This window comes from Oncorhynchus mykiss, chromosome 7 (genome assembly GCF_013265735.2).
Source record: "Oncorhynchus mykiss isolate Arlee chromosome 7, USDA_OmykA_1.1, whole genome shotgun sequence".
Classification (NCBI taxonomy): domain Eukaryota; kingdom Metazoa; phylum Chordata; class Actinopteri; order Salmoniformes; family Salmonidae; genus Oncorhynchus; species Oncorhynchus mykiss.
Genome location: NC_048571.1, coordinates 11,542,997 through 11,568,039, shown reverse-complemented (window position 1 = coordinate 11,568,039; position 25,043 = coordinate 11,542,997). Strand labels below are relative to the sequence as shown.

Sequence of the window (25,043 nt, the reverse complement as noted above, 5' to 3'; positions counted from 1 at the left end):
GCAAACATTGGCATTGTAGCTCTTATCGCAGGACTGTGACTGTGAAATCACCTCCCCAGTCAGCCTATTGTGTGTATTGACATACATATTGCACTGTACAGCTTTACCTAAGGATTGAGGATCAATGAAATGGTGTATCAGTCTATTCAATACCAAAGATATTTTCCCCCAACATCATCCTCAGAGTTAGACTCCAAAACATCCACGCAGTATTGTTTTTCCTCTGGAATAGTGTTCAATACACATAAGTTGACAAAATGTGGCTCAATTCATAGTTGTTTCAGAGTCCCGCAATAAGAGCTCATCTCTAATGTTCTCTGGGTGTCACTGAGTAGACTGATACCCCATCTCATTGATCCACAATCCATAGGTAAGGCTGTACAGTGAAATAAGTATGCCCCCAATGCAATTCTAAAGTATAATACATCCAGTGTGATTTAAAAATCAACAAGTTGATTTTATATAACATTCAAACCTCATTTAGCATGATCTATTAAATTATGGCATAATTCCACTATTTGTATTCATTTGCATCACTGTCAATGACATGCTTCTAACCGCAAAGTCCACTATTGTGGCTTATCCTTATTGTGGCTAGCTTCACATAGATGCGTTCGACCACCATTAATAAAATAAGAACTGTCTTATAAATTATGGTTATTTTAGATGACACCTAGATATATAGTTAGCTAGCTAACTACAGCTACTGAAACAGATTTGGGGAAGAACATTGTTGGCATCCATGAGCTAGCTAGCTTTTCTACTTTTAAACTCAGACAAAACAGATGCTTGTTCTAGGTCCCAAGAAACAAAAGAGATCTTCTGTTGAATCTGACAATTAATCTTGATGGTTGTACAGTCGTCTCAAATAAAACTGAAGGACCTCGGCGTTACGCTGGACCCTGATCTCTCTTTTGACGAACATATCAAGACTTTTTCAAGGACAGATTTTTTCCATCTACGTAACATTGCAAAAAATCTGACATTTTCTGTCCAAAAATGACGCATAAAAATTCATCCATGCTCTTGTTACTTCTAGGTTAGACTACTGCAATGCTCTACTTTCCGTCTACCCTAGAATCCTGACTAGAATAAAAAAAAGGTGATCATATTACTCCAGTGTTAGCCTCCCTACACTGGCTTCTTGTTGAGGCAAGGGCTGATTTCAAGGTTTTACTGCTAACCTGGGCTTGCTCCTACCCGTCTTCCGATTTGGTCCTGCCGTACATACCTACACGTACTCTACGGTCACAAGACGCAGGCCTCCTAATTGTCCCTAGAATTTCTAAGCAAACAGCTGGAGGCAGGGCTTTCTCCTATAGAGCACCATTTTTATGGAATGGTCTGCCTACCTATATGAGAGACGCAGATCTGGTCTCAACCTTTAAGTCTTTATTGAAGACTCATTTCTTTAGTAGTTCCTATGATTGAGTGTAGTCTGGCCCAGGAGTGTGAAGGTGAACGGGAACGGCTATACTCGGCCTTCTCTCAGGATGGTAAGTTGGTGGTTGAAGATATCCCTCTAGTGGTGTGGGGGCTGTGCTTTGGCAAAGTGGGTGGGGTTATATCCTGCCTGTTTGGCCCTGTCTGGGGGTATCATCGGATGGGGCCACCGTGTCTCCTGACCCCTCCTGTCTCAGTCTCCAGTATTTAGTGTCGGGGGGCTAGGGTCAATCTGTTAAATCTGGAATATTTCTCCTGCCTTATCCGGTGTCCTGTGTGAATTTAAGTACGCTCTCTTTAATTCTCTTTCCTTTTCTCTCTCACTCTCTCAGAGGACCTGAGCCCTAGGACCATGCCTCAGGACTACCTGGCATGATGACTCTGGCCGCGCTGCTGCTCCAGTTTAAAATGTTCTGCCTGCGGCTATGGAACCCTGACCTGTTCACTGTGATTACTATTATTTGACCATGCTGGTCATTTATGAACGTTTGAACATCTTGGTCATGTTCTGTTACAAATCTCCACCCGGCACAGCCAGAAGAGGACTGGCCACCCCTCATAGCCTGGTTCCTCTCTAGGTTTCTTCCTAGGTTTTGGCCTTTCTAGGGAGTTTTTCCTAGCCACCGTGCTTCTACTCCTGCATTTCTTGCTGTTTGGGGTTTTAGACTGGGTTTAAGTACAGCACTTTGTGACATCAGCTGACGTAAGAAGGGCTATATAAATAAATTAGATTTTTTATGACCAGCACTAGAGGTGCACGAGAGAACATTACCAGCATCATAACATACGTAGACAAAACGTTGTGACATATGAAATACGAGTGACAGTGTAATCACTGTGTAATAACTGAGTTCAATTATTTTGTGACGTGCAGTCATATTCAGGTCCTGATTGGTCAACAAGCTTATTTGACACATCAAATACTGTTATTTGACGTGTATTTTTTTTTACACAAAAAGACCCAATAGAAATCCTGGCTGAGAATGAAACAGCACAGCAAGTAAGTGAAAGAAATTAGTTTTCATTATGTTTTACTGGTAATAGGGACTTATGTAAATGCCAACAAAATAACGTTTTGGTTGGTCATTGTGTATAACCTTTATTTAACCAGGCAAGTCAGTTAAGAACAAATTCTTATTTACAATGACGGCCTACCCCGGGCCAATTGTGCTCTGCCCGATGGGACTCCCAAACACGGCGGGATGTGATACAGTCTGGATTCGAACCAGGGGTTGTAGTGATGCCTCTTGCACTGAAATGCAGTGACTTAGACCGTGTGATTGGGAGTCCCTTAGGGCGAAGCACAATTGGCCCAGCGTCGTCCGGGCCGTCATCGTAAATAATTTGTTCTTACCCGACTTCCCTAGTTAAATAGAAAGGTTACACACACATACACCACACTGACCAAAAAGTTATTTTGTTGGCATTTACTTATGTCCCCATTACCAGTAAAACAATCAAAACCTATTTCCCTCACTTACTTGCTGTGCTGTTTCGCTGTTCATTTGTTCAGTCTCAACCAGGATTTCTATGGAACGCCGTTTAGGTCTTTGCATGTCAAAAAGACAGGTCAAATCACCAACCCTATTTGACAGGTCAAATCACCAACCCTATTTGACGCCCTATGGGACTCCACATCACGACCGGATGTGATACAGTCTGGATTCAAATCACCAAACCTATTTGACGCCCTATGGGACTCCACATCACGACCGGATGTGATACAGTCTGGATTCAAATCACCAAACCTATTTGATGCCCTATGGGACTCCACATCACGACCGGATGTGATACAGTCTGGATTCAAATCACCAACCCTATTTGACGCCCTATGGGACTCCACATCACGACCGGATGTGATAGTCTGGATTCAAATCACCAACCCTATTTGACGTGTCAAATCACCTTGTTGACCAATCAGGACGTGAAAATGACTGCACGTCATACAATAATTTAACAGGATCATACATTTTTTTACGTAGTTATTACACCATCACTTGTATTTCATTTGTTTACAACGATTCATCGATACGCATGCTATGATGCTGGTAAAGTTGTCTTGCGCACCTTCAGTGCTGGTCATAAAAAAAAAGATAGCTAGCTCATGGATGCAAATAAAGTCCTTCCCAAAAACATAGCAAAACGACATTGTTTCAGTAGCTATATAGTTAGCTACCTGTCATCTAAAATAACCCTTACTTAAAAGACAGTTCTTATTTTATTAAGTGGTGGTCGGACCCATCTATTTGAAGCGAGCCACAATAAGGATTAGCCACAATAGTGGACCTTGAGGAAAGCCTTGAAAATAAAAGTAGGGCATAATTATACTATTTGTATTCATTTGCATCACTGTCAAACCTCTATTTTGTAGGCAAACCGCAAATTCCACTATTGTGCCTAATCCTTATTGTAGCTAGCTTCACAACACATACCCCGGTCCGGGCGAGCCTCAAAAGCCAGCACTCCTGCGTTGTCTTGGCTGTGTGCTTAGGGCCATTTTCCTGTTGGAAGGTGAACCTTCGCCCATCTGAGGTCCTGAGCACTCTGGAGCACGTTTTGGTCAAGGATCTATCTGTACTTTGCTCCGTTCATCTTTCCTTCAATCTTGACTACTCTCCCAGTCCCTGCCACTGAAAAACATCCCACAGGATGATGCTGCTTCACTGTATGGATGGTGCCAGGTTTCCTCCAGACGTGACACTTGGCATTCAGTCCAAATAGTTTAATCTTGGTTTCATCAGACCAGATAATCTTGTTTCTCATGGTCAGAGTCCTTTAGGTGCCTTTTGGCAAACTCCAAGCGGACTGTCATCTGCCTTTTACTGAGGAGTGGCTTCCGTCTGGCCACTCTACCATAAAGGCCTGATTGGTGGAGTGCTGCAGAGATGGTTGTCCTTTTGGAAGGTTCTCCCATCTCCACAGAGGAACTCTGGAGCTCTGTCAGAGTGACCATGGGGTTCTTGGTCACCTCCCTGACCAAGGCCCTTCTCCTAACGACTGCTTAGTTTAGCCGGGCAGCAAGCTCTAGGAAGTGTTTTGGTGGTTCCAAACTTCTTCCATTTAAGAACGGAGGCCACTGTCTTCTTGGGGACCTTCAATGCTGCAGAAATGTTTTGGTATCCTTCCCCAGATCTGTGCCTCAATACAATCCTGTCTCAGAGCTCTACGGACAATTCCTTCGACCTCATGGCTTGGTTTTTGCTCTGACGTGCACTGTCAACTGTGGGACCTTAAATAGACAGGTGTGTCTTTCCAAATCATGTCCAATCAATTGAATTTACCCCAGGTGGACTCCAATCAAGTTGTAGAAACATCTCAAGGATGATCAATGGAAAAATGATATACCTGAGCTCAATTTCAAGTCTCATAGCAAAGAGTCTGAATACTTATGTAAATAAGGTATTGAAGTTATTTTTAATACATTTGCAAAAATGTCTACAAACTTGTTTTCTCTGTCATTATTGGGTAGTGTGTGTAGATGAGGAATGTGTTTTATTTAATTCATTTTAGAATAAGGCTGTAACGTAACAAAATGTGGAAATCAAGGGGTTTGAATACTTTCTGAATGGACTGTGTTTTTAATAGGCATTTATTTCTGTAGGCGCACACAGAATGCGTGTGTAGAGGAAGTGGTCAGTACGCAATTGAGTGAGAGACATGTAGGGGAAAGGGAATTTAGCGAGCAGAACTGTGATGCTTGGCTTGGTTTATTTTTGTGGTGTCCTGCAAATGCACATGTTCAAATGGAACACTAGAGTCAAAGCAAACTAACGTGGTCTTCAAGACAAACATTTCACAATATATATATATATATATATATAACAACAGTTTGAGTACTCCATTACGCATGCCCATCCCTACTCTCAATCAACATAGTTGGCCAATTTGTCCAGTACATCTCTGTAGTTAAATCTCAAATGAACATCAACATGCATATTTAAAAAAAGTTAACTTGCATTACCGAATTATCTTTATTCACACTACTTACTTTCAGCTTTGGACAAAGTGCAGGGGTTGGAGTCAATCAAAGCCAGCTGGAAATGCTGTCGACAGAACAGAATATCAAGGCATTAACATCCACTGAAGGACAAGAAATACACAGAAACAAAAGAATAATGCAAAAGGTAATTCCTATACATGAATCCCCATGCACTGAGACACTCCTTTTCCCTGACTGTCAGACTCAGACACAAGGAAATCAATTTTTCAGCAAGCTGCCTCTCCCCTTGGTCACTTTCTGCACTGCAATTAGAGAGCAGGAGAGAACGAACAAGGGAGTGGGCAACTGATGAAGAGATTGCACACTGTGCAAGTCCTCTTTACAGTCCCCCATTGGTTGTTTGTTAGTCTCACTCAAATATAAAAAAATGCAAACATTTCTCTCCGCCCCATGGCAAAATTAGTAGAATTGCATGAAATTAACTACTTTGTGCATAGGATCCCCCAAAAGACCTGGCTGCATGTGTGGGTATGGATGTGGGTACACAGACCCACGAGCCACTGAGACCCCCATAATGAGTTCAGATTTTGTGGCCCATCCCTGATCAATAGAATAAGGTGCCAACATATAAAAAAATTTTATATATGTATTTTTTTATCATTCTACACTAATGTTCCTCCCTGGATGTCCTGTGGGAAATGTTGTGGTGGCTCCACTGGTGGAGGAGAGAGGCAGGCAGAGTACCTTTAGGCTTGACTCGTAGTCGGTGTTGACCTTAAACATGAGGCCGAGTCGCAGGTGGATCTCCTTGGCTCGTGAGAAACTGGGGTCGATGTACAGCACCTCCTGGAAAGCTTTAATCGCCCTGGGGGAGGAGAAGAGATGGCGAGAGAGAGAGAGAGAGAATAAATATATTCCAAGTTAGAAATGGGAGACGCCACTCAAAGAAGATGAAGAGTCAGCACTGCAGTGTTGAACAGAGAACACAGATTAAAACAGGAGCTCTTCCTGGTTTATTCACAACGTGATTAAAACAGGAGCTCTTCCTGGTTTCTTCACAACGTGATTAAAACAGGAGCTCTTCTTGGTTTCTTCACAACTTGATTAAAACAGGAGCTCTTCCTGGTTTCTTCACAACGTGATTAAAACAGGAGCTCTTCCTGGTTTATTCACAACGTGATTAAAACAGGAGCTCTTCCTGGTTTCTTCACAACGTGATTAAAACAGGAGCTCTTCTTGGTTTCTTCACAACGTGATTAAAACTGGAGCTCTTCCTGGTTTCTTCACAACATGATTAAAACAGGAGCTCTTCTTGGTTTCTTCACGTGATTAAAAACAGGGACTCTTCCTGGTTTCTTCACAACATGATTAAAACTGGAGCTCTTCCTGGTTTCTTCACAACATGATTAAAACTGGAGCTCTTCCTGGTTTCTTCACAACATGATTAAAACTGGGATTCTTCACAACTGGCTCCCTATGCGCTACTGTTCACCAGGGCCTGTAGGGGTCATGGTCAAAACAAGTGCACTATAAAATTAAATAGGGTGCCATGTGGGATGCAACTGGTGACGGTGTCACCATGGCAACCATACACATTTATTTCCCATGCACGCACGCACGCACACACACAGGTATAATACCTGTAACACCATCATAATCTAGTCCTCCATACTTAGGTAGTATAAAACAGCTACTCACCACTGAAAGGCGTTGTAATGGAAGTAGACCATGCCCAGGCCATATAGGAAGGCAGCATTCTGGAAGAGGCAGATGCACACAGAGCACCATTAAGACTAATTAGTTACAGGCCACACACACACACGCCTACACAAAACAACGCTTTCAAAATGGCTGCAGCCCAGACATGTCGTCTGCATAGGAGCCCTTCCAGAAACCCACTCTATAAGGCATCCGTCTTAATCTGTCGTCATTAGTTATGGACCATTCATTTTAACCACAAGCAATAGAAGTCTTTCTTTGTGCAATGACTGGTTACTGCACTAGAAGCCTTTTGGGGATCGTCTCTGCTGGCCGCCGCTCAAATGGAATCACCATGTAGGCCTACCAAATGCTCACATCTCACCACAGATTTCTCGACTCAAACAGAAAACGGCAGAGAATGAGTCTAATCTGAAAGCCACAACCCACAGCGTGCCTCCAGACAAACCCCTGAATCATAACCACACACACTTCCTGTGTCTGGTTGGTCGGCCGGTGCGATGTGAATGGGTTAACCTTGGCAGGTTGAGGATGAACATGAGCAGAATATAATCTGCAGTAGAAGTAGAATGGAGACATTACTACTATAAGAGCTCCACAGATAAGAAAGAGCGTGAGAGTAAAGGTGTCCGCATGCTTCCCCATCAGAAACTGTTGGGAACAGTTTGTTCATACATTTTGTGACGTGTTTGTTCATTGTGAGCTTTGGCAACGGTGTTTCAGCTATTCGTGCACACTACATTTTTTTCCGTGACAAGCTGAAGTTGAGCCAAAGTCTACGCCTCTTCGCCCATCTTTGGTCAATTGTAGGAATTCTTCAATTAAGTGTTTGTCATCAAGGATAGACGACTCGTTTTCATGCACATTTCACTTGAGAAACACTGCACCAAACATCTTAGATGTAAATTACACGACTAAGATCTGACACAAACATCCAAATTAAAAGAAAGAACTTGAGTTAGTTTAATTCTGACTATTTTGAGGAAGTGTATACTGGCTACTGCGTCTAAAGAGGGACAAACAGAGCTATTGTCACCTTCTCTATTTTTTCCAAGCGAAGGTCTTTTAAGGGAGTTTGTGAGCACATTTGTTCAGTTTGAATAGGCTCCAGCCGAAACCAAAGCATGCAGAAGCTTTCAGAGGGTGTGTCCGTCAGTAGTATTTTCTCACCTTCCAGTAGTCGGACTGTAAGCTGTAGTACCTCTGGTATGCTGATAATGCTGTGAAAGAAAGAAGAGGGATATTAAATACCAGACATACCAAAAGGTTAACACCAACTAACTTTGCTATAAGACCAGCTTTGTTTTCAGCAATGCCAAGTTGGGGTCAACTGCATCTAACTGAAATTAAGTTTAATTCAGTTTTTAACCCAGGTGGGGGGGGGACAAGGAAAACAAATAAAGGGAGGTAAATCGAGTGTGACAGAAACCCTGTTACCATACTGTTATGCACAACTCAATTACATTTTTATAAATATGGATAGATAACTTGTTCTTTCGACACGGTGGGATCTTTTTGCGTCTCTAAAATTAATTATGTGATAAATGCTGGTGGAAATGCCTTTATGCACAAATACTGATTTGGACTTGAGACCAAATGCAGTTTATTAGGCTACAGATGAAACGACATTGAACCAATGTGGAATAGACATCTGTGCCTAGTGGGAACTCCAGATTAACTTCACATTGTGCTGAAAGTGCACGGTGATCTTCATGTTCCGTTACAATACATTTCAAGGGGCTTGATTGATGCTTGACTGCCGTTTTGACAAATATTCTCACAATAATCTCATCGGGTAGACTATCCCACTCTGTCTGCCAGCTGTTGGCTGGAGCCCATGTGCCAAGACCAGAGTAGACACAAGTGTTGCACGCTATACTGAAACCTCTGGACTTTTTCCAATACTACAACATGAAAAATGGTTCGGGACTATCATTTTTGTTACCGTTGGTACTTCTGTCAAATGTGTCTCACGGTTCAACAGTCTATCAGTGCAGCCGATGTCCACCTTATTAAAGTGTGAAAGCACCCTGCCTGCTCCACTTGACTTTAGGCTGCACTGGGAGTCTGGAGAGCATCATGTTAGCTCCCCGCTGATGCTGCACAGAAGTTAACACACTTGAATAATGCCACACGGCATGTAGAAATGTTGACTTAATGTTCGCAAAACAATGTCCATACAGGGGGGGAGGGAGCGAGCGAGGGGGGAGAGCGCAAGAGGGGCATCAACTCACCTTTAGCGTACTCCTCCAGGAGGAGGTTGAAGTGGCCTAGCTGGCAGAATAACTCTGGCTCCACTTTTCCTTCAGCCTTCAAGATGAGAGAATCATAGGAACGAACAGCCTGGGGACAAATAAAGCAAGAAGAAACTCAGCATGAACACAGACAGCAGTGTCTCTTACCAGGAAGTCTCACATGGGATGAGTCACAAACGGCCTTCTATTCCCTACATAGCGCACTAATTTTGACCTGGTCAAAGGTAGTGCACTATATAGGGGATAGAGTGCCACTTTTCAATCAGTTATCAATGTCCATATAAATGGGAGCAATGGTATGGATTTCTGTTCATTGTGTGTGTTGGGCCATGTTGTGATTTGGACTTCTTACACTGGAAAATAAAAAACACAGCGAGATGCGCATCACTCACAGGGATGGCTCTGCCTGAGGCCTAATCACACATATTAAACACACCCACTCCTGGAGGACTATTGCTGAACTCTAGAAACCCATAAACATTGTTTCCCTGCATTCTGAGTAACAGCTCTGAGGACATAGCTTCTGAAACAGAGCACAATCACTAAATATACACAAAGAGCAACTAAGCATTGCATCAGAACATTTCTTCAGATAGTCTGTCACACACACCTGCAGAATACACACACAGTTGAAGTCGTAAGTTTACATACACTTAGGTTTGAGTCATTAAAACTTGTTTTTCAACCACTCCACAAATGTCTTGTTCACAAACTATAGTTTTGGCAAGTTGGTCTACTTTACGCATGACACAAGTAATGTTTCGAACGATTGTTTACAGACAGATTGTTTCACTTATAACTCACTGTATCACAATTCCAGTGGGTCAGAAGCTTACATACACTACTTACATACACTAAGTTCACTGTGCCTTTAAACAGCTTGGAAAACTCCAGAAAATGATGTCATGGCTTTAGAAGCTTCTGATAGGCTAATTGACAGAATTTGAGTCAATTGGAAGTGTACCTGTGGATGTATTTCAAGGCTTACCTTCAAACTCAGTGCCTCTTTGCTTGACATCATGGGAAAATCAAAAGAAATCAGCCAAGACCTCAGAAAAAAAATTGTAGACCATAAGTCTGGTTCATCCAAACGGCTAAAGGTACCACGTTCATCTGTACAAACAATACTACGCAAGTATAAACACCATGGGACCATGCAGCCGTCATACCGCTCAGGAAGGAGACGCGTTCTGTCTCCCAGAGATTAACGTGTTTTGGTGCGAAAAGTGCAAATCAATCCCAGAACAGCAGCAAAGGACCTTGTGAAGATGCTAAAGGAAACCGGTACAAAAGTATCTATATCCACAGTAAAACGAGTCCTATATTGACATAACCTGAAAGGCTGCTCTGCAAAGCCGCTGCTCCAAAACCTCCATAAAATAGCCAGACTACGGATCGCAACGGCACATGGGTACAAAGATCGTACTTTTTGGAGAAATGTCCTCTGGTCTGATGAAACAAAAATAGAACTGTTTGGCCATAATGACCATCATGTTTGGAAGAAAAAGGGAGAGACTTGCAAGCCAAAGAACACCATCCCAACCTTGAAGGATGGAGGTGGCGGCATCATGTTGTGGGGGTGCTTTGCTGCATGAGGGACTGGTGCACTTCAAAATAGATTGCATCATGAGGACGGAAAAATGTGTGGATATATTGAAGCAACATCTCAAGACATCAGTTAGGAAGTTAAAGCTTGGTCACAAATGGTTCTTCCAAATGGACAATGGCTTAACCTGTTTGGGATAGGGGGCAGTATTTTCACTTTTGGATGAATAGCGTGCCCAGAGTGAACTGCCGCCTACTCTGTCCCAGATGCTAATATATGCATATTATTATTAATATTGGATAGAAAACACTATGAAGTTTCTAAAACTGTTTGAATGATGTCTGTGAGTATAACAGAACTCATATGGCAGGCAAAAACCTGAGAAGAAAATCCAACCAGGAAGTGGGAAATCTGAGGTTTGTAGTTTTTCCAAAGCTTGGCCTACCGAATACACAGTGTCTATGGGGTCAAGTTGCACTTCCTAAGGCTTCCACTAGATGTCAACAGTCTTTAGAAACTTGTTTCTGGCTTCTGCTTTAAAGGAGGGGGGAATGGGAGCTGAATGAGTCATGGGTCTGGCAGAGTGTCTCAGGCTCGTGACGTGCGGTCCCGACAGAGTTAGCTCTCATTCCAGTGCTTTTCTACAGACAATGGAATTCTCCGGTTGGAACCTTATTGATGATTTATGTTAAATACATCCTAAAGATTGATTCAATACATCGTTTTTTTTGTGAAGAATCAACAACAAGTGGGACACAATCATGAAGTGGAACGACATTTATTGGATATTTCAAACTTTTTTAACAAATCAAAAACTGAAAAATTGGGCGTGCAAAATTATTCAGCCCCCTTAAGTTAATACTTTGTAGCGCCACCTTTTGCTGCGATTACAGCTGTAAGTCGCTTGGGGTATGTCTCTATCAGTTTTGCACATCGAGAGACTGAAATTTTTTCCCATTGCTCCTTGCAAAACAGCTCGAGCTCAGTGAGGTTGGATGGAGAGCATTTGTGAACAGCAGTTTTCAGTTCTTTCCACAGATTCTCGATTGGATTCAGGTCTGGACTTTGACTTGGCCATTCTAACACCTGGATATGTTTATTTTTGAACCATTCCATTGTAGATTTTGCTTTATGTTTTGGATCATTGTCTTGTTGGAAGACACATCTCCGTCCCAGTCTCAGGTCTTTAGCAGACTCCATCTGGTTTTCTTCCAGAATGGTCCTGTATTTGGCTCCATCCATCTTCCCATCAATTTTAACCATCTTCCCTGTCCCTGCTGAAGAAAAGCAGGCCCAAACCATGATGCTGCCACCACCATGTTTGACAGTGGGGATGGTGTGTTCAGCTGTGTTGCTTTTACGCCAAACATAACGTTTTGCATTGTTGCCAAAAAGTTCAATTTTGGTTTCATCTGACCAGAGCACCTTCTTCCACATGTTTGGTGTGTCTCCCAGGTGGCTTGTGGCAAACTTTAAACGACACTTTTTATGGATATCTTTAAGAAATGGCTTTCTTCTTGCCACTCTTCCATAAAGGCCAGATTTGTGCAATATACGACTGATTGTTGTCCTATGGACAGAGTATCCCACCTCAGCTGTAGATCTCTGCAGTTCATCCAGAGTGATCATGGGCCTCTTGGCTGCATCTCTGATCAGTCTTCTCCTTGTATGAGCTTCCATTTCAATATTATCGCTTGCACAGTGCTCCTTGGGATGTTTAAAGCTTGGGAAGTCTTTTTGTATCCAAATCCGGCTTTAAACTTCTTCACAACAGTATCTCGGACCTGCCTGGTGTGTTCCTTGTTCTTCATGATGCTCTCTGCGCTTTTAACAGACCTCTAAGACTATCACAGTGCAGGTGCATTTATACGGAGACTTGATTACACACAGGTAGATTGTATTTATCATCATTAGTCATTTAGGTCAACATTGGATCATTCAGAGATCCTCACTGAACTTCTGGAGAGAGTTTGCTGCACTGAAAGTAAAGGGGCTGAATAATTTTGCACGCCCAATTTTTCAGTTTTTGTTTTAAAAAAGTTTGAAATATCCAATAAATGTCGTTCCACTTCATGATTGTGTCCCACTTGTTGTTGATTCTTCACAAAAAAATACAGTTTTATATCTTTATGTTTGAAGCCTGAAATGTGGCAAAAGGTCGCAAAGTTCAAGGGGGGCGAATACTTTCGCAAGGCACTGTACATGTATTGTGTAACATGATGTCCTATGAGTGTCATCTGATGAAGATTAAAAAGGTTAGTGATTAATTTTATCTATATTTCTGCTTTTTGTGACTCCTATCTTTGGCTGGAAAAATGTGTTTTTTTTACTTGGCTCTGGCCTAACAATCATATGTTGTGTTTTCGCTGTAAAGCCTTTTTGAAATCAGACACGATGGGTAGATTAAAAATAAGTTTCTTTCATTTGCTGTATTGGACTTGTTAATGTGTGAAAGTTACATATTTCAAAAAAATATTTTTGAATTTCGCGTGCTGCCTTTTCAGCGGAATGTTGTTGAGGGGTTCCGCTAGCGGAAAGCCTGCCCTAGAAAGGTTACGGACAACAAAGTCAATGTATTGGAGGGCCCTCACAAAGCCCTGACCTCAATCTTATAGAACATTTGTGGGCAGAACTGAGAAAGCACGTGCGAGCAAGGAGGCCTACAAACCTGACTGAGTTACACCAGCTCTGTCAGGAGGAATGGGCCAAAATTCACCCAACTTATTGTGGGAAGCTTGTAAAAGGCTACCCGACACATTTGACCCAAGTGAAACAATTTAAAAGGCAATGCTACCAATGACTAATTGTGTATGTAAACTTCTGACCCACTGGGAATGTGATAAAATAAATAAAAGCAGAAATAGATCTCTACTATTATTCTGACATTTCACATTCTTAAAATAAAGTGGCCTAAGACAGGGAATTTTTACTAGGATTAAATGTCATGAATTATGAAAAACTGAGTTTACATACACCTTAGCCAAATACATTTAAACTTCCGACTTCAACAGTAAGTGCATATTAGCCACAAACACTCACAAGTGGAATGACTCTTGCCTAAGAGATCTGCTTAACTTTTTTAACTTAAACTTGTTTAATTCACTGTTGCCAATTCTGGTGTCATTTACAGTTAGGCCCTATATCTGGGTGGCTCTTAGATCAACCACTCACCAAGCGAGCGAGAGAGAGAAGAAAAAAAAGTATGTTTGAACAAGACAGATTCAAAACTGTTTGCAGATCGAGCACTTAAAGAATGTAGATATTGACCAGCCAATGATTAACTCGATAACAGCATTAGGTATTTGTCTCTGAAACGTGTGTGTTTGGGGAGGGTGAGGTGGGTAGAACGTCCACTTGGCACTCAACTGGACTGCCAAGTTCAGGGGAGTTTGTGCTATGACAGTGAACCAATAACACTAGTGAGTGACGAGATTCACGTATGCCCTTGGCCTACTCAATATTCATCAACGTTGAGGGATAGTGGCAATACTGAGGTATTAGATCACTCAGAAGGCAAGGAATGGGCTGGGGAAGAACAGAACCTAACGTGGGTATACTATCTGTGTACGGCCACTAACTCCATTACAAAACGAGTTCCCTCTGTGGGACCAGTCATTTGGTTACATCCTGTGTGTTATGCAGACCAGACGAGCGTAAATGTCTGTTGTACTGCATATGGCAAAACAAAAAGGGGTACGTTCCAGAACCTAAAATGAAACCCGCCAAATGCAGGTAGATTTTGGCATTGGCAGGTAAGATGTCTATTTTACCAGCCACATTGGCGGGTGGTCAGGGCTCTACAGTACAAGCATTTCACTCGCATTTGCGAATAAAAATGTAGTTCAAAGTATGAGCACATTTATAGATACAATAAATGCTGTAATTTCTGTGGTCAGTGTCATTTTATGCCATAGCTGGTAGCTAATCGCACACACACAGTGAAAAGGTATTTACCCCATTCTAAAAGGGCTCTACTTTTCCATCAAAATAAGTTTCATTAGCTGTCTGGGTGGCTGGTCTCAGACGATCCCACAGGTCAAGAGGAGCCGGATGAGGAGGTCCTGGGCTGGTCTGCGGTTGTGAGGCCGGTTGGACGTACTGACAAATTCTCTAAAACAACATTGGAGGCAGCTTATGTTAGAGATGAACATTAAATTCTCTGGCAACGGCTCTGGTGGACATTCCTGCAGTCAGCATGCCAATTGCAGATATCTGTGGCATTGTGTTGACAAAACTGCAAATTTTAGAATGGCCTTTTATTGTCCCCAGCACAGGTTGCACCTGATCATGCAGTTTAAATCAGCTTCTTGATATGCCACACCTGTCAGGTGGATAGATTATATTGACAAAGGAGAAATGCTCTCTAACAGTGATGGAAATAAATTTGTCCACAAAATGAGAGAAAGCTTTGTGTGTATTTGAGTTCACCTTACATGTTGCGTTTATATTTTTGTTCAGTGTGTGCATATGTAGCCTGAACAATGAAAAATGGCCTCAGACCTTTATTCTTCTCCGCCAAACTTTACAGTTGGCACTATGCAGTCGGGCAATAAGCGTTCTCCTGGCATCCGCCAAACCCAGATTCGTCAACCGGACTGCCAGATGGTGAAGCGTGATTCATCACTCCAGAGAACGCGTCTCCACTGCTGCAGTGTCCAATGGTGGCCACTCCAGCCGATGCTTGGCATTGTGAGCTTAGGCTTGTGTACGGCTGCTCAGCCACAGAAACCCATTTCCTCAAGCTCCCAACAGACATTTATTGTGTTGACGTTGCTTCCAGAGGCAGTTTGGAACTCGGTAGTGAGTGTTGCAACCGAGGACAGACGATTTCTGAGCTTGTTTGGCCTACCACTTCGCAGCTGAGCGGTTGTTGCTCCTAGACGTTTCTACTTCAGAATAACAGCACTTACAGTTGACCGGGGCAGCTCTAGCAGGGCACAAATTTGACAAACTGACTTCTTGGAAAGGTGGCATCCTATGAAGGTGCCACGTTGAGTCACTGAGCTTTTTCAGTAAGGATATTCTACTGCCAATGTTTGTCTATGGAGATCGCATGGCTGTGTGCTCTATTTTACACCTGTCAGCAACAGGTGTGGCTGAAATAGCCAAATCCACTAATTTGAAGGGGTGTCCACATACAGTACCTGTCAAAAGTTTGGAAACACACTCATTCCAGGGATTCTTTATTTTTAATATTTTCTACATTGTAGAATAATAGTGAAGACATCAAATCTATTAAATAACACATGGATCATGTAGTAACCAAAAAAAGTGAGAAATTTAAATATATTTTATATTTCAGATTCTTCAAAGTAGCCACCCTTTGCCTTGATGACAGCTTTGCACACTCTTGGTATTCTCTCAACCAGCTTCATGAGGTAGTCACCTTGAATGCATTTCAATTAACAGGTGTGCCTTGTTCATTTATGGAATTGGTTACCTACTTAATGCGTAAAGAGCCAATCAGTTGTGTTGTGACAAGGTAGGGGTGATATACAAAAGATAGCCCTATTTGGTAAAAGACCAAGTCCATAGTATGGCAAGAACAGCTCAAATCAAATTTTATTTGTCACATACACATGGTTAGCAGATGTTAATGCGAGTGTAGGGAAATGCTTGTGCTTCTAGTTCCGACAATGCAGTCATTACCAACGAGTAATCTAACCTAACAATTCCACAACAACTACCTTATACACACACAAGTGTAAAGGGGTGAAGAATATGTACATAAAAATATATGAATGAGTGATGGTACAGAACGGCATAAGCAAGATGCAGTAGATGGTTTCGAGTACAGTATATACACTGCTCCAAAAAATAAAGGGAACACTAAAATAACATCCTAGATCTGAATGAATGAAATATTCTTATTAAATACTTTTTTCCTTACATAGTTGAATGTGCTGACAACAAAATCACACAAAAATGATCAATGGAAATCAAATTTATCAACCCATGGAGGTCTGGATTTGGAGTCACACTCAAAATTAAAGTGGAAAACCACACTACAGGCTGATCCAACTTTGATGTAATGTCCTTAAAATAAGTCAAAATGAGGCTAAGTAGTGTGTGTGTGTGGCCTCCACGTGCCTGTATGACCTTCCTACAACGCCTGGGCATGCTCCTGATGAGGTGGCGGATAGTCTCCTGACGGATCTCCTCCCAGACCTGGACTAAAGCATCCGCCAACTCCTGGACAGTCTGTGGTGCAACGTGGCTTTGGTGGATGGAGCGAGACATGACGTCCCAGATGTGCTCAATTGGATTCAGGTCTGGGGAACGGGCGGGCTACTCCGTAGCATCAATGCCTTCCTCTTGCAGGAACTGCTGACACACTCCAGCCACATGAGGTCTTTCATTAGGAGGAACCCAGGGCCAACCGTACCAGCATATGGTCTCACAAGGGGTCTGAGGATCTCATCTTGGTACCTAATGGCAGTCAGGCTACCTCTGGCGAGCACATGGAGGGCTGTGCGGCCCCCCAAAGAAATGCCACCCCACACCATGACTGACCCACTGCCAAACCGGTCATGCTGGAGGATGTTGCAGGCAGCAGAACGTTCTCCACGGCGTCTCCAGACCTGCTTACATCTGTGAAGAGCACAGGGCACCAGTGGTGAATTTGCCAATCTTGGTGTTCTCTGGCAAATGCCAAACGTCCTGCACGGTGTTGGGCTGTAAGCACAACCCCCACCTGTGGATGTCGGGCCCTCATACCACCCTCATGGAGTCTGTTTCTGACCATTTGAGCAGACACATGCACATTTGTGGCCTGCTGGAGGTCATTTTGCAGGGCTCTGGCAGTGCTCCTCCTTGCAAAGGCGGAAGTAGCAGTCCTGCTGCTGGGTTGTTGCCCTCCTACGGCCTCCTCCACGTCTCCTGATGTACTGGCCTGTCTCCTGGTAGCGCCTCCATGCTCTAGACACTACGCTGACAGACACAGCAAACCTTGCCACAGCTCGTATTGATGTGCCATCCTGATGAGCTGCACTACCTGAGCCACTTGTGTGGGTTGTAGACTCCGTCTCATGCTACCACTAGAGTGAAAGCACCGCCAGCATTCAAAAGTGACCAAAACATCAGCCAGGAAGCATAGGAACTGAGAAGTGGTCTGTGGTCACCAACTGCAGAACCACTCCTTTATTGTGGGTGTCTTGCTAATTGCCTATAATTTCCACCTGTTGTCTATTCCATTTGCACAACAGCATGTGACATTTGTCAATCAGTGTTGCATCCTAAGTGGACAGTTTGATTTCACAGAAGTGTGATTGACTTGGGAGTTACATTGTGTTGTTTAAGTGTTTCCTTAATTTTTTTGAGCAGTGTACATATGAGATGAGTAATGTAGGTTATGTAAACATATTAAGTGGCATTGTTTAAAGTAGCTAGTGATAAATTGATGTAAAAAATGTTTCCATTATTACAGTGGCTGGAGTTGAGTCAGTATGTTGGCAGCAGCCACTCAATGTTAGTGGTGGCTGTTTAACAGTCTGATGGCCTTGAGATAGAAGCTGTTTTTCAGTCTCTCGGTCCCTGTTTTGATGCACCTGTACTGACCTCACCTTCTGGATGATAGCAGGGTGCACAGGGAGTGGCTAGGGAGGTTGTTGTCCGTGATGATCTTTATGGCCTTCTTGTGACATCGGGTGGTGTAGGTGTCCTGGAGGGCAGGTAGTTTGCCCCCGGTGATACGTTGTGCAGACCTCACTACCCTCTGGAGAGCCTTACGGTTGTGGGCGGAGCAGTTGCCGTATCAGGCGGTGATACAGTCCGACAGGATGCTCTCGATTGGGCATCTAAAGGTCTGCGAGTGCTTTTGGTGACAAGCCGCATTTCTTCAGCCTCCTGAGGTTGAAGAGGCGCTACTGTGCCTTCTTCACCACACTGTCTGTGTGGGTGGACCAATTAAGTTTGTACGTGATGTGTATGCCGAGGAACTTAAAACGTACTACCCTCTCCACTACTGTCCTGTCGATGTGGATAGGGGGGGTGCTCCCTCTGCTGTTTCCTGAAGTCCACGATCATCTCCTTTGTTTTGTTGACGTTGAGTGCGAGGTTATTTTCCTGACACCACACTCCGAGGGCCCTCACCTTCTCCCTGTAGGCCGTCTCATCATTGTTGGTAATCAAGCCTACCACTGTAGTGTTGTCTGCAAACTTGATGATTGAGTTGGAGGCGTGCATGGCCACGCAGTCGTGGGTGAACAGGGAGCACAGGAGAGGGCTCAGAACGCACCCTTGTGGGGTGTTGAGGATCAGCGGGGTGGAGATGTTGTTACCTACCCTCACCACCTGGGGGCAGCCCGTCAGGAAGTCCAGTGCCCAGATGCACAGGGCGGGGTCGAGAGCTTGATGATGAGTTTGGAGGGTATTATGGTGTTAAATGCTGAGCTGTAGTCGATGAACGGCATTCTCACATAGGTGTTCCTTTTGTTCAGATGGGTTAGGGCAGTGTGCTTGCGATTGCGTTGTCTGTGGACCTATTGGGGCGGTACGCAAATTGGAGTGGGTCTAGGGTGTCAGGTAGGGTGGAGGTGATATGGTACTTGACTAGTCTCAAAGCACTTCATGATGACGGAAGTGAGTAGTCGTTTAGCTCAGTTACCTTAGCTTTCTTGGGAACAGGAACAATGGTAGCCTTCTTGAAGCATGTGGGAACAGACTAGGATAAGGATTGATTGAATATGTCCGTAAACACACCAGCTATGCTCTGAGGACGCGGCTGGGGATGCCGTCTGGGCCTGCAGCCTTGCGAGGGTTAACACGTTTAAATGTTTTACTCATGTCGGATGCAGTGAAGGAGAGTTCACAGGTTTTTGTAGCGGGCCGTGTCAGTGGCACTGTATTGTTCTCAAAGCGAGCAAAGAAGTTATTTAGTCTGTCTGGGAGAAAGACATCCTGGTCCGCGACAGGGCTGGTTTTCTTTTTGTAATCCGTGATTGACTGTAGACCCTGCCACATACCTCGTGTCCGAGCCATTGAACTGCAACTCTACTTTGTCTCTATAGCTTGTTTGATTGCCTTGCGGAGGGAATAGCTACACTGTTTGTATTCGGTCATGTTTCCGGTCACCTTGCCCTGGTTAAAAGCAGTGGTTTGCGCTTACAGTTTCTGGTTTGGGAATGTTTTAATGGTTGCTGTGGGTACCACATCGCTGATGCACTTGAACAGACCTGAGCGCGGGAACTTCCTGTTTTAGTCTCAGTCTATAGGCTGGGAGCAACAAAATGGAGTCATGGTCAGCTTTTCCAAAAGGGGGGCGGGGGAGGGCCTTATAAAAGTTAGAATAACAATGATCCAGGGTTTTACCAGCCCTGGTTGCACAATCAATATGCTGATAGAATTTAAAGGAGTCTTGTTTTCAGATTAGCCCAGCTACAATGAATGCAGCCTCAGGATATGTGGTTTCCAGTTTACATAGTCAAATAAAAGTTAGTTCAGGGCCGTTCAAATAAGCAAAGAGAAACCAGAGTCCATAATTACTTTAAGACATGAAGGTCAGTCAGCACGGAAAAATAAGAACTGAAAGTTTCTTCAAATGCAGGTTCAAAAACCATCAAGTTGTATGATGAAACTGGCTCTCACGAGGACCGCCACAGGAAAAGAAGACCCAGAGTTCTCTGCTGCAGAGGATAAGTTCATTAGTTACCAGCCTCAGAAACTGCAGCCCAGATAAATGCTTCAGAGTTCAAGTAACAGACATATCTTAACATAACTGTTCAGAGGAGAAACAGGCATTCATAGTCAAATTGCTTATTTGTTATTTGTTTATTTTACAGGACAATGACCCAACACACCTCCAGGCTGTGTAAGGGCTATTAGACCAAGGAGAGTGATGGTGCTGCATCAGATGACCTGGCCTCCACAATCACCTGACCTCAACCCAATTGAGATGGTATGGGTTGAGTTGGACTGCAGAGTGAAGGAAAAGCAGCCAACAAGTGCTCAGCATATGGAAAAGCATTCCAGATGAAGCAGGCTGAGAGAATGCCAAGAGTGGGTAAAGCCGTCAAGGTAAAAGGGTGGCTACTTTGAAGAATCTAAAATATATTTTGATTTGTTTAACACTTTTTTGGTTACTACATGTGTTATTTCATATGTTTGACGTCTTCACTATTATTCTACAATGTAGAAAATACTAAAAGTAAAGAAAACCCTTGAATGAGTAGTTGTCCAAACCTTAGACTGGTACTGTATATGTTTTTTGTATTTTACCCCCCTTTTCATGATATCAAATTGCAATCGCATCGCTGCATTTTCCTAAACAGGCTCTGGAGATGTGAAGGTCGAGTCATACTTCCTCCGAAACATGACCCGCCAAACCACACTTCTTAGCACCCACCCTCTTAACACGGAAGCCAGGTGCACCAGTGTCTGAGGAAACACTGTTCAACTGACGACCGAAATGAGCCTGCAGGCACACGGCCCACCACAAGGAGTCGCTAAAGCCCCTCCCGGCCAAACCCTCCACTAACCCAGACGACACTGGGCCAATTGTGCGCCACCCCATGGGCCTCCTGCTCACGGCCGGTTGTGACACAGCCTGGGATCGAACCTGGGTCTGTAGGTGATGCGTCCCTCACTGAGATGCAATGCCTTAGACTGCTGCGCCACCCTGGAGTTTTTTTTATGTTTGAATTTGATTGTTTCATTTTTTTATTTAACTATGCAAGTCAGTTTAAGAACAAATTCTTATTTACAATTACGGATTACCCCAGCCAAACCCGGACAACGCTGGGCCAATTGTGCACCGCCCTATGGGACTCCCAATTTTTTTTAAAATTTTTTATTTCACCTTTATTTAACCAGGTAGGCTAGTTGAGAACAAGTTCTCATTTGCAACTGCGACCTGGCCAAGATAAGGCATAGCAGTGTGAACAGACAACACAGAGTTACACATGGAGTAAACAATTAACAAGTCAATAACACAGTAGAAAAAAGGGGAGTCTATATATACATTGTGTGCAAAAGGCATGAGAAGGTAGGCAAATAATTACAATTATGCAGATTAACACTGGAGTGATAAATGATCAGATGGTTATGTACAGGTAGAGATATAGGTGTGCAAAAGAGCAGAAAAATAAATAAATAAAAACAGTATGGGGATGAGGTAGGTGAAAATGGGTGGGCTATTTACCAATAGACTATGTACAGCTGCAGCGATCGGTTAGCTGCTCAGATAGCAGATGTTTGAAGTTGGTGAGGGAGATAAAAGTCTCCAACTTCAGCGATTTTTGCAATTCGTTCCAGTCACAGGCAGCAGAGAACTGGAACGAAATGCGGCCAATTGAGGTGTTTGCTTTAGGGATGATCAGTGAGATACACCTGCTGGAGCGCGTGCTACGGATGGGTGTTGCCATCGTAACCAGTGAACTGAGATAAGGCGGAGCTTTACCTAGCATGGACTTGTAGATGACCTGGAGCCAGTGGGTCTGGCGACGAATATGTAGCGAGGGCCAGCCGACTAGAGCATACAAGTCGCAGTGGTGGGTGGTATAAGGTGCTTTAGTGACAAAACGGATGGCACTGTGATAAACTGCATCCAGTTTGCTGAGTAGAGTGTTGGAAGCAATTTTGTAGATGACGTCGCCGAAGTCGAGGATCGGTAGGATAGTCAGTTTTACTAGGCTAAGTTTGGCGGCGTGAGTGAAGGAGGCTTTGTTGCGGAATAGAAAGCCGACTCTTGATTTGATTTTCGATTGGAGATGTTTGATATGGGTCTGGAAGGAGAGTTTAGAGTCTAGCCAGACACCTAGGTACTTATAGATGTCCACATATTCAAGGTCGGAACCATCCAGGGTGGTGATGCTGGTCAGGCGTGCGGGTGCAGGCAGCGAACGGTTGAAAAGCATGCATTTGGTTTTACTAGCGTTTAAGAGCAGTTGGAGGCCACGGAAGGAGTGCTGTATGGCATTGAAGCTCGTTTGGAGGTTAGATAGCACAGTGTCCAAGGACGGGCCGGAAGTATATAGAATGGTGTCGTCTGCGTAGAGGTGGATCAGGGAATCGCCCGCAGCAAGAGCAACATCATTGATATATACAGAGAAAAGAGTCGGCCCGAGAATTGAACCCTGTGGCACCCCCATAGAGACTGCCAGAGGACCGGACAGCATGCCCTCCGATTTGACACACTGAACTCTGTCTGCAAAGTAATTGGTGAACCAGGCAAGGCAGTCATCCGAAAAACCGAGGCTACTGAGTCTGCCGATAAGAATACGGTGATTGACAGAGTCGAAAGCCTTGGCAAGGTCTATGAAGACGGCTGCACAGTACTGTCTTTTATCGATGGTGGTTATGATATCGTTTAGTACCTTGAGCGTGGCTGAGGTACACCCGTGACCGGCTCGGAAACCAGATTGCACAGCGGAGAAGGTACGGTGGGATTCAAGATGGTCAGTGACCTGTTTGTTGACTTGGCTTTCGAAGACCTTAGGCAGGGCAGGATGGATATAGGCCGGATGTGATGCAGCCTGGATTCGAACCAGGTAGTGCAGTGACGCCTCTTGCGTCGAGATGCCGTGTCTTCGACCACTCAGTCACTGGCAACTAGAGCGGCTCAAGTGCCTTTGTTGCAACGGTAACCTCCCGACCTTAAAACGGACAGCTGAACATGCTTGCCTCATCTGTGATATTTTAGTTAAAAGACAGGTTACAAAAAATATAGAGAATTGAGCAATGTACCACATCACTTCTTACTAGTAATACATTTGTTTTAAAAACATTAAAGCATGCTCATGTTTTTTTGTAAAAAGACATGAGTGGCTGGTAGAGATATATATATATATTTTTTTAATCTACCTGCCACAGTGGCTGATGGACCAAAACTTAGTTTTGGGCCCTGGTACTTTCTCTTTGAACAGCTGAATAGTCTCAGCGTGATTGAGTGCTTGGGGATGTTTGTCTATGCCTTCTTATGTAGCCATTCAGACTGACTGGAGGTTTGTTTATGGTGAAAAGGGGGAGGGGCCAAGAGAAATGACAGACAGCACAGCTGAGGGAGGCCAAGCCCAGAATTCAACTTTCATCACAGATGACGAGATCAATCTAATTAAATTTAGCTGCGGCTCAGGCTTTATGAGAATGCGCGCACACACACCACACAGTAGGCCTAACAAGCATTCATGTTCATATGATAAACTAGATGAAAGTGTGCCGTTTACTCCAGTAAAGCGATGATGCCTAATGTGGCACTGGTACACAATGCTGCAGGAACGAACATTGGTGCTTGGTAATGAACTCCCACAACGCATCTGTTATTTCCTAACGAGTAACACATTTCATGAAAGTAAAACAAATACAATGATATGGGACAAAGCAAACAAGCTGCAAATGTGATTTTATACCAATAAACAAACTGCAATTGATTCCATAACATGTTAGCGCTCCACTTCATATCAAACAAAGTCACAGCTGCTGCAAATAAATACAATAAATTGATTGTATACCCATTTGTAAGTGTGTGTGAATGTGGAGGGGGATGTTCATTCATTGATCTAAAATCAGTTTATTCCCAAAAAAGGGCCAGGATGAGGGTGGCATGAAACATTGATGTTGTGTACTTGGATGGGGACAGTAAAAAACCTCCAAAGAAAGTAGCCACTATTATGCTTCTTCCTTTTAATGTCATCCTCGTGCATTGAAGTTAATATGCAAAACTCATTCAATGGTACAGTTGTGCACATTCCAAACATGTGGTCCCATGTTTCATGAGGTGAAATAAAACACAGAAATGTTCCATTAGCACAAAAAGCTTATTTCTCTCAAATGTTGCATAGAAATTTGTTTACCTCCCTGTTAGTGAGAATTTATCCTTTGCCAAGAAAATCCATCCACCTGACAGGTGTGGCATATCAAGAAGCTGATTAAATAAACAGCATGATTATTACACAGGTGCACTTTGTGCTGGCGACAATAAAAGGCTACTAAAATGTTCAGTTGTCACAACAAAATGCCACAGATGTGTGTTGACTGCAGGGATGTCCATCAGAGCTGTTGCCAAATAGAGAAATTAACATTCACCAACCATAAACTGCTTCCAACATCATCTTAGAGAATTTGGCAGTACATCCGACCGGCCTCAGAACCGCAGACCGCGTGTAATCATGACACCCCAGGACCTCCACACACGGCTTCTTCACCT

General features: G+C 43.6%; 1 protein-coding gene across 2 annotated transcripts in view; it reads right to left on the bottom strand.

Annotated features, from left to right (window-relative positions):
• The window catches only part of LOC110528830 (lysine-specific demethylase 6A), a 91,216-nt gene that overhangs the window by 60,082 nt on the left and 6,091 nt on the right, over positions 1-25,043 (bottom strand). For both annotated transcript variants that reach the window (XM_021610962.2, XM_021610963.2), the window contains exons 3-7: positions 9,337-9,445; positions 8,273-8,322; positions 7,082-7,140; positions 6,128-6,248; positions 5,432-5,486 (exon numbers count right to left, since the gene is read on the bottom strand). In XM_021610962.2, the coding sequence (XP_021466637.2) occupies positions 5,432-5,486; positions 6,128-6,248; positions 7,082-7,140; positions 8,273-8,322; positions 9,337-9,445 (394 nt within the window). The remainder of the gene's footprint in view (positions 1-5,431; positions 5,487-6,127; positions 6,249-7,081; positions 7,141-8,272; positions 8,323-9,336; positions 9,446-25,043) is intronic.